Source organism: Berghia stephanieae, unplaced genomic scaffold, assembly GCF_034508935.2.
Source record: "Berghia stephanieae isolate SIO BIC M18660-M18661 unplaced genomic scaffold, UCSD_Bste_1.3 scaffold2750, whole genome shotgun sequence".
NCBI lineage: Eukaryota > Metazoa > Mollusca > Gastropoda > Nudibranchia > Aeolidiidae > Berghia > Berghia stephanieae.
The window spans coordinates 1-8,797 of NW_027623901.1; the positions used below are offsets into that span (position 1 = coordinate 1).

General features: G+C 35.1%; 1 protein-coding gene across 1 annotated transcript; it reads left to right on the forward strand.

Annotated features, from left to right (window-relative positions):
* Nucleotides 1-153: 153 nt before the first annotated feature.
* On the forward strand, nt 154-8,422 carry LOC144961513 (BUB3-interacting and GLEBS motif-containing protein ZNF207-like). The gene is made up of 3 exons (XM_078894674.1): nt 154-286; nt 5,790-5,916; nt 8,217-8,422. Exons 1-3 carry the CDS (start codon nt 246-248, stop codon nt 8,355-8,357), a joined length of 309 nt encoding a protein of 102 aa, XP_078750800.1. The 5' UTR covers nt 154-245; the 3' UTR covers nt 8,358-8,422.
* The last annotated feature ends 375 nt before the right edge of the window (nt 8,423-8,797 follow it).

Here is an 8,797-nt window from a genome sequence, read left to right on the forward strand (position 1 = left end):
ACTGAATACACAGCTGTGTATTCAGTCCACTGGTGGACGGAAAACACAGTTGGAAACTAAAAGGGTATTCTCCTCTTTTTTTTCCGCATATAAAAGCAGTCCTAGTTTTTAGAGGTAGGCTAGTGGACGTAAGATATTCTATTTCCGGTTGTTTTCCCTTGTGAAGATATAAGTATAAGGACACGATTCGTCAGTGTCGCCATTTTCACAATAAATTTGTTGAATTCTCCTATATCCCGTCGAATATGGGAAGAAAGAAGAAGAAGCAGATGAAGCCATGGTGCTGATATCCTTTTTATATTTGCCAGTTCATGAATTTTTATGATAAACTGCTTCTCTTGTGTTGTTATTAAGGTCTGTTACTGTGTTGTCTTGTTGTGGGGGGTGGGGTTGGTTTGTCTTCTTGTGTAGTGAGTTAGTGAGGTGCGCCTGTGGAACCAGCATTCATTTAGCTCCTTGAAAAGCTCCCAATCATTCATTTAGATATATATAAAAAAAGAAAAATACCTAAGTAATAAGGGGAGGCCTTCCGAAAGCTCCTACATCCCCAGTATTTTTATTTTTATATGTTTCTTCTTGTAGTTGTTAGGCACTTTGATAAAATTTTCAAACTCAAAATATCTTAATTTGACCCAGTCAGGGGGATGGGACTTGAAAAAACATAAAATTTGATATCTTATTTGTTTCTCTACGACTTAGGGTTCCAGAGTTATTTATATTTTTCTGTTGACATTTTTTGTCAATTTTACAGAGAGAATCTGTGATCTCACTGCTGCCTCAAAACCAGCATCTCGCGGCTATCGGGAAATTTTGAGTTTTGCAGTCAACATGGCCCACTTATTGGTTTCAGTAAGTTTGTTTCAATTAAAAAATAAATGGCAAGTGTTAGGTATCATTTTAAAGGTCAGAAAATAAGCTTTATTTTCATATAAATCATTTTCATGTATGAAAAGTATGGACAAAATTAAGGATAAATGAAAATGGAAAAAAATATGAGGTTTTTGTAAAAAAAAAGTGGGGTTGATGGCGGAAAAAATAAAATAATGAGCGAGTGTATCAATTTTGATGAAATTTGGCAGAGATGTTCTTCAATTGATTGTCTATCGATGTATGAAGTATAATTAAAATGTATCCATAATTTAAAAAGTTCTTATAAGTCAAAATTTGATAAATTTTTATTTCAATAGCTTTCTGAGAAATACAATCAGGAATTAAGAATAAAATATACCGTTAGAAAGCTTGTTTTGTGCCCTTTAAAATGATACCAACATTAGTCACATAGGTTCACAAATAACGCCATGGTGACCAAAACATTAAAGGGCCAAAAATAAAGTTCCAAAAAACGAGTTTCACCTTACAGTGAGCCTATCGGCGGCCACTGAACTGGAGTTATCAAAGTGCCTATAGTTGTAGTGGGGGTTTGGGAGAGGGGGAAACTTAAAAAAAAAAAAGGCTTCCCCCCCAAACCCACTGAGCCTACTATCTAGAAAAAAGAATGGGGATGTAGGAACTTTCGGAAGGCCTCCCAAAATAAGCTTAAAGTTAAAGCTTACCGTCAAAAGCAGTTTAGATTTGAAGATGCATTTGTTTTCTATAAAAAAAAACCATTCGATACTAGACAATCCTTGATGAATGTTATGTTTGAAATTATTTCGTAAATTTCCATGATTCATTCCTTGTGAAATCATCTGGCTCAAGTCATTGAATTGGCAGTCGTCATGAAAAGACCTGTTTTTTAAAGAGTGCCTACGTACACGGTAACGTAGGTAGTTGCATGAAAATTTGAGATTGCAGCAATTGTTTTCAAAATAGTCTCATGCTATTCTGCAAGAAATACACTTTTCAATGGTACCAAAATTATGACAATGTGACAATTAGAACCAAAGTTACGGGATTATTAGTCCGCAAAAGTGGACCAAAATACTTAATATAATTTAAGAGGAAAAAAGAAACTAAAACTGTGACCAGAGAGCAACCGAAAAGCGGGGGAAATGGAAAATCACGGTTATTTGGGGTGGAATACATATAAAACCATATATCAAAATGATCGCAAAGGAAAGACGAAGCAAATTTTTTAAAAATTAAATGATTATTATGCAATATTATGCAACGTCATGCAATTACATAACCCTAGAAAATGAAAAATAAAGACGCGAGGAACGGATAATAACTTTAAAAACAGATTTGAGGGTGGTCTTCTTCCAGAGCATGCTTACAATACTATGGCTATGATTAATTTTGAACACAAAAATTGTTAAAACAAGAGGAAAGGAGCGTAAACGTATGAATTTAGACACTAAAGTTGTGTCCTTGGGGAAGGCACTTAATATTTGGCATTGGCAAATGAGCAACAGACGAAAGATGACTGGTATTCGGAGAGAAGAAAAAAAAAACAAAAAAACAATGAACAGGGCTAGAAATAAAGTTGAACAAGTGTCAGTAAATGCAACTTGCAAATGTACTGCCCAATGTTTTTGCATCCTTGGACAAGACATTTGGGCACCAACAGTACTCGGGAGAAACAAGCTTGCCGCTTTATATATGCAAACATGGTCAGTGATAAAAATGCAAAATTAAAAACAAGAACTACATAAGAGTGGTAGAGAAAACTTAACCTGAAAATGCAAAATTGAATATTACGTAACATATTACATAATAACAAACAATAAGCCGATAAATACCGACACTTTGCAAACTTTCTGCAACATAGGCATGTCATATATCAAACTGAACATCTCGAAGAGATGTATCATATGACTAACTATTAAACTACATTAAAATTGAAATGAACTTTAGAAAATTTGATAATTGCTTTGCATTCAACATCACTAAGAGAACAGATTAAAGGGTACTCACGTACTGACTCGCTTAAATCCATAAGATGGCTGATATGTGGCAAAAGACAGAAGACAACAAAATCTAGGCACTCTGGGTTGTTGGCTGCATGGAATGTAGACACAGGCAATATCCTGGTAATGATACTGAATAAATACATTGAAGTCCAAGCAATGATACAGAAGTAGTTGGGGGAGACTGACGATCGAATTCATGTTGTTACCTCAATTTCATATTTAAAATACAAGGCAGATTATTGGAGCTGGAGGAGGCAGTCGACGGGAGTTGGAGGTGGCAGACAATCAAATTCATGTCGTTATTTCAGTCTCATATTTAAAAATACAAGACAGACGACTGGAGTTAGAGGCGGCAGACGACTGGAGTTGGAGGTGGCAGACAATCAAATTCATGTTGTTATTTCAATTTCATATTTAAAAATACAAGGCGAATTATTGGAGCTGGAGGAGGCAGATGACGGGAGTTGGAGGTGGCAGACAATCAAATTCATGTTGTTATTTCAATCTCATATTTAGAAATACAAGGCAGATTATTGGAGCTGGAGGCGGCAGACGACGGGAGTTGGAGGTGGCAGACAATCAAATTCATGTTGTTATTACAATTTCATATATTCAAAAATACAAGGCAGATTATAGGAGCTGGAGGTGGCAGACAATCAAATTCATGTTGTTATTTCAATCTCATATTTAAAAATACAAGACAGACGACTGGAGTTCGAGACGGCAGACGACTGGAGTTGGAGGTGGCAGACAATCAAATTCATGTTGTTATTTCAATCTCATATTTAAAAATACAAGACAGACGACTGGAGTTCGAGGCGGCAGACGACTGGAGTTGGAGGTGGCAGACAATCAAATTCATGTTGTTATGTCAATTTCATATTTAAAAATACAAGGCAGATTATTGGAGCTGGAGGAGGCAGACAATCAAATTCATGTTGTTATTTCAATCTCATATTTAAAAATACAAGACAGACGACAGGAGTTAGAGGCGGCAGACGACGGGAGTTGGAGGTGGCAGACAATCAAATTCATGTTGTTATTTCAATTTCATATATAAAAATACAAGGCAGATTATTGGAGCTGGAGGAGGCAGACGACTGGAGTTGGAGGTGGCAGACAATCAAATTCATGTTGTTATTTCAATCTCATATTTAAAAATACAAGACAGACGACTGGAGTTCGAGGCGGCAGACGACGGGAGTTGGAGGTGGCAGACAATCAAATTCATATTGTTATTTCAATTTCATATTTAAAAATACAAGGCAGGAAATGAAACATGAAAATGTGGTGTCATAATGAACGTCTGACTCTGAAAACAAAAAAAGTACTTCGATTATGATTAAATCAACAAAATTAAAAGTTATATAATAATTTTTGTTGTGGTAAAGAGTAAAGTAATGAATGAAATATACTTGAATTGGCTCTATCATGCTATTCTGTATTATTTGTATTGAAATTAACCACATTAAATTAAACCAACACACTTAACCTGCAGAACAAACAAAAATAAAAGATAAAAAATAATATCAGTGGAACATAATTTTTAGTTGTCCGGTATCATCCCAGTTAAAAAGTCATTTCAGTTTCAACATTCATTCATAAAAAAAACTAAAATTATGGATGGGACTATTTTCAGTCTTTTTACAGCAATTATTTAGCTTGAAATTATTTATACAAGTCACAAAAGCAAACGCAGTCGATAGTTTACAGACTGCACTGTACACAGGAGACTCGGGGATACATCGAGAGGCAATCCTGGTTGGCCGTCGCCAACTTCATGAACACGCATCGTATTTAAAGTCACTAAAAGACGCTTTCGCCAGCATCAATCACCACCAAAATTCACACAAATAGAGAAAAATGGTTGGCGAATAATATAACATTAATTAAAAATAGGTAATATAATGAAAAATGTATTTAAAATGAAGTTAAAACTTACCAAATTTTCAAACAGCTGGCATCTGAACAAAGAATGAACGGATTAAAAATCTGAAAACGCCGCCTGATGCGCTGGCTTCTCCTCTTTAAAATGAGACCGGAAGTGACGAAATTAGTGCACAGGAAGCGATTCCACGGCAATGGAAGTAAAACTATGTTCACCGGTAAACACAATTTTCACTCCAGAGCCGTAACATCGATATCGGGGCTCGATCAGCGGCTCAGCCACGGGCGATGCGACTACCTAGGTAACGGGGTATCTAGCCTCAGGATCTACGTACGCGTTAGCCTAACTGGTTTACCGTTGCAATACCAGCAATGGGTGGACCTCGCTGTTGTGACCGTGCGCGCTTGTGTGTGTGTGTAGGTCTGTTATTTATTTTTTATCAAAGCAATTTTACCCATTAAAGGCAAGATTCAATCTTGCACGACCCAAACTCCAGATCTTAGTCTTAATGTTATCATTAAAAGACAAGCTTTGCGATTATAGCTTAATTGAGGCCTGAGTTGGAAAATACTCTTACTGCTCTCTTGGTGGAAAGGATTTGTTCTGCATAAGTAATCTTGAGAGAAAAAAATCAGTGTCCGTGTTAAAATTTCACGAAGCAGGGACCATGACACACCTCTGTAACACTCCTTTGATCTACATCATCAGGCAACCCATTGTTTCATCTTTTCCCATTCCCCCTTACTCTCCCTCCAAGGACTCAACTATGCGCCAAGCGAGGCTCGAACCCATGATCTTCCGATCTGAAAGCAAGTGTCATACCACTAGACCACATGGCGGCACCCATGGTCCTAACTACCTCCACTAAATGGGCGATGTTCAAGATCTCCATTTGTATTATATGGTGATAACAGTTCGGATTTGTTCAGATCATTCAGTGGTTGTGTCCAATATTGATAATGTTCACTCTGCCCTCTACCTTCCCCATAGAAAAAAAAATGGAATGATTGATTATTTCGTTTTGGTAAGTCATCCTTAACTTTAATCAAGTATTGCAACCGTGAATTTGATGATGAAAAGATTTTGATCCAGCACCAAAAAGCCAAACACTTCAAATGTCATATATGCTACAAAAAATTGTACACAGGGCCTGGTCTGGCTATTCATTGTATGCAGGTAAGAAATCATGAAAATTATAGTATAAATATCTTTGGACAGACTTTTTGATTTCTTTTGCCATCAGTACATACTGGTGGTAGTATGTTAAATGGAATCTGAATCACTATTCAAAGATGGTCAGATTTTGTTCAAAGATCATTATTTTAAAAATATATAGTCTATCATATTTCATTTGTTTGTAACTAAAGATGTAACCATCTACACTTAGAAAATAGTTACAGCATTGCAACTCAAGTTTTATTTCGGTATTACTGCTCTCATGATAAATTCCATAAGGTCTGATGTTAGGGTAGAGTAAACTTGATGTCCATCTGTGCACGGTTAATGTAATAGTATTATTTCCAAAGTTTTGATCATTTTACTTCCCAATTCTTTCAAGGGCAAAATATTCAATTTAGCTTGTTCTATAGGTGAGGTACATGGCAAACAGAGACAATAAGCTACCTATAGGACAATGATTTGGGGACGATTAGATATTTCCAAATATTGAGTAAAAACAAGCCAAAATCTCAACTACATTTGACACCTTAACTCTCAACAATTCCAGCATTAGGATTTTGCAAAACCCCCATAGTCTCATAGTCAAGTTGTTAACATTTTCACTCCCACCATCTTGCTTTTATAAAATGCGATCACTATCCTCTCTTTTCTTGGAACATTTATTTACAGTAAAATTGACTTATCTACTTTTTATGAAGAAATGTAATATACATGCAGTTGATTCTTGCAAAATGTAATTTTTTGACCTAACTCGATAATTGAAAGGATTTTGCATTGGTTGCATTATCTTTTGAATTTTTCTGTTATAATACAATCCAATAGTTTGCGGAAATTGGATAAAAACTAACTAAATATAATTTCAACTTTAAAAGAATATTTAGACCACAATGATCATAAGTTGCTTCAGTTGATTGCACTTTACTTTGTAATGGTTATGACATTGTCGTGTACTTGTAGTAGTAAATCGATTTTATTTTTCTATCAGTTTTTGCAAGTTCTTGTGATATTTTAAAATAATCACTGTCTGTTTGATAAAATCGTGTTTTAAAAAAACTGACATCCACACATCTATGATAAATATAGTTGGTATTTGATCAAAGAACAAAGTTTTGTGATGTTTAAAATAAATTTTAATTTTTTATTTTATTTTCCATCTTTGCATTTGTAAATAATGCCATTTTTTTTTACTTGTCTGGGTGGGGTTCCCGACCTTCCATATTGGGCAGGAGGCACTTGCTGTGTCTCCTATCCCCCTGTATTTGTTTTCCAATTGCTATATGTCTTTGTTTTGGAATGAGATTACTTGGTTTTGTCCTGGCCCTGGCCGGAGTCCGTTGGGAGGGAAACAGTCAAATTCATTGTTATTGTTTTGGGAGATGATATTATTTTCCTTGTAAATCATCTCTCTGTTTTGTATTATTATATTTGTTATTTTAAATGTATAATGTAAGCATTTAAGTGTATTCATCTTTGTTGGATTTTGTGCTTGTGTCCGGATGCGACTTATAGGTGATCTCAAACTAAGTACATTGGTGGTATGTTCTTGGAATCTACATCTGATCCCTATTTGTTCCCAGTTCCCCTATGTCCCTCTTTTTCTTGGGTGCTTTATTGATTGTAATTGTAATTCTAGAACTTTTTACCAACCCATTTTCTTCCTTTTTACTGGCGCTGATGTAACCTAAATGTGTTGCAAGCGCCTGAAAACCCTTAAAAACAAAAACAATTTTTTTTAACTTGTACCCATTTTATTGCACAACTCATACTTTCAGTGTTTGCTCTTTATAGGGGGCCCCAGTGTATAAAAGTCATCATTCTACGTCTCTGGTCTATTTATGAATGATTAAACTCACGGGTGATATACCACAATTGTTCAACTATATAATGTGCTAGAGCGTTTAGAAAATAGCCATCCCATAAAATGGTTGATGGAGCTGTTTAGAATTAATCGATACTGACATCATGCTCCGCCTTCAACTGTTTTACCATATTCGTTGGGCTACATAATGATAATAATAAATAAAAATAAATAATGAATTTATGTAGTGCCTAAATATCCCACGTTAATTGTGCTCTGCTTATAAATAATCTTAGAGCCATAAGGTCTATTGAGGCAGAATTTATCCTTGAATCTGTATTAAAATGATAATTATTAATTAATAGCTTGTTAAGCTTTGGATATGAATATGATGCGATTTGGAAATTATTTTCAATTTTGTTGTTGTTGTTGATGTTGTCTGTAACTTTAGAAGTTCATGGATACTACAAAATGTGTGGGGTTTTTTATATCATACCAGGTGCACAAAGAAAAAATTGACAAAGTGCCCAACAGCGTTCCCGGGAGAAACAACACAGACATTGAAATCTATGGAATGGAAGGAATTCCTGAGGAGGATGCTAAAGCTCATGAAAAGGAAAAGAGCAAAAGAAGTGGGTAACTTTTTATTTTGTTTGTTTATATGTATATATTTTTTTCTTTTGGTTTGTTTTTATAACAGGGTTTGATGTATGTTTAATGACACTCAGTTGTCAATTTTCTAACCTGAATTTTCAGTTTGACTTGATGTGTTCTCTTCATAATTTATGTAACAGGAAAATCAGAACTCAAACGCCAATGGCTTTCTATTGTAAACTTGTACTCTGCTCAATATCATTGAGCCCTTTGCTTAGAAAATATTTCTTTAAAAAACAAAGCTGTAGATAAGTAAGTCTGCAATAAAAGTCACCAATTGTTAACATTTCATTACCTGGATATGCTATTGTTGAAGTTATTCTGTGTACAAGTAAAACACCAATGCAGATTTGCCAAGTGTTCATTGTCTTGTCCTTATATGTGACCTTTTCTCGCAAGACAGATGCAGTCCTATTTTCCCAGTTA

Coding starts and splice junctions, on each gene's coding strand:
- LOC144961513 (XM_078894674.1), top strand. CDS start 246: ATGGGAAGAAAGAAGAAGAAGCAGATGAAGCCATGGTGCTG. Junction 287..5,789: donor CAGATGAAGCCATGGTGCTG/ATATCCTTTTTA, acceptor AACTTTAATCAA/GTATTGCAACCGTGAATTTG. Junction 5,917..8,216: donor TGGCTATTCATTGTATGCAG/GTAAGAAATCAT, acceptor ATATCATACCAG/GTGCACAAAGAAAAAATTGA.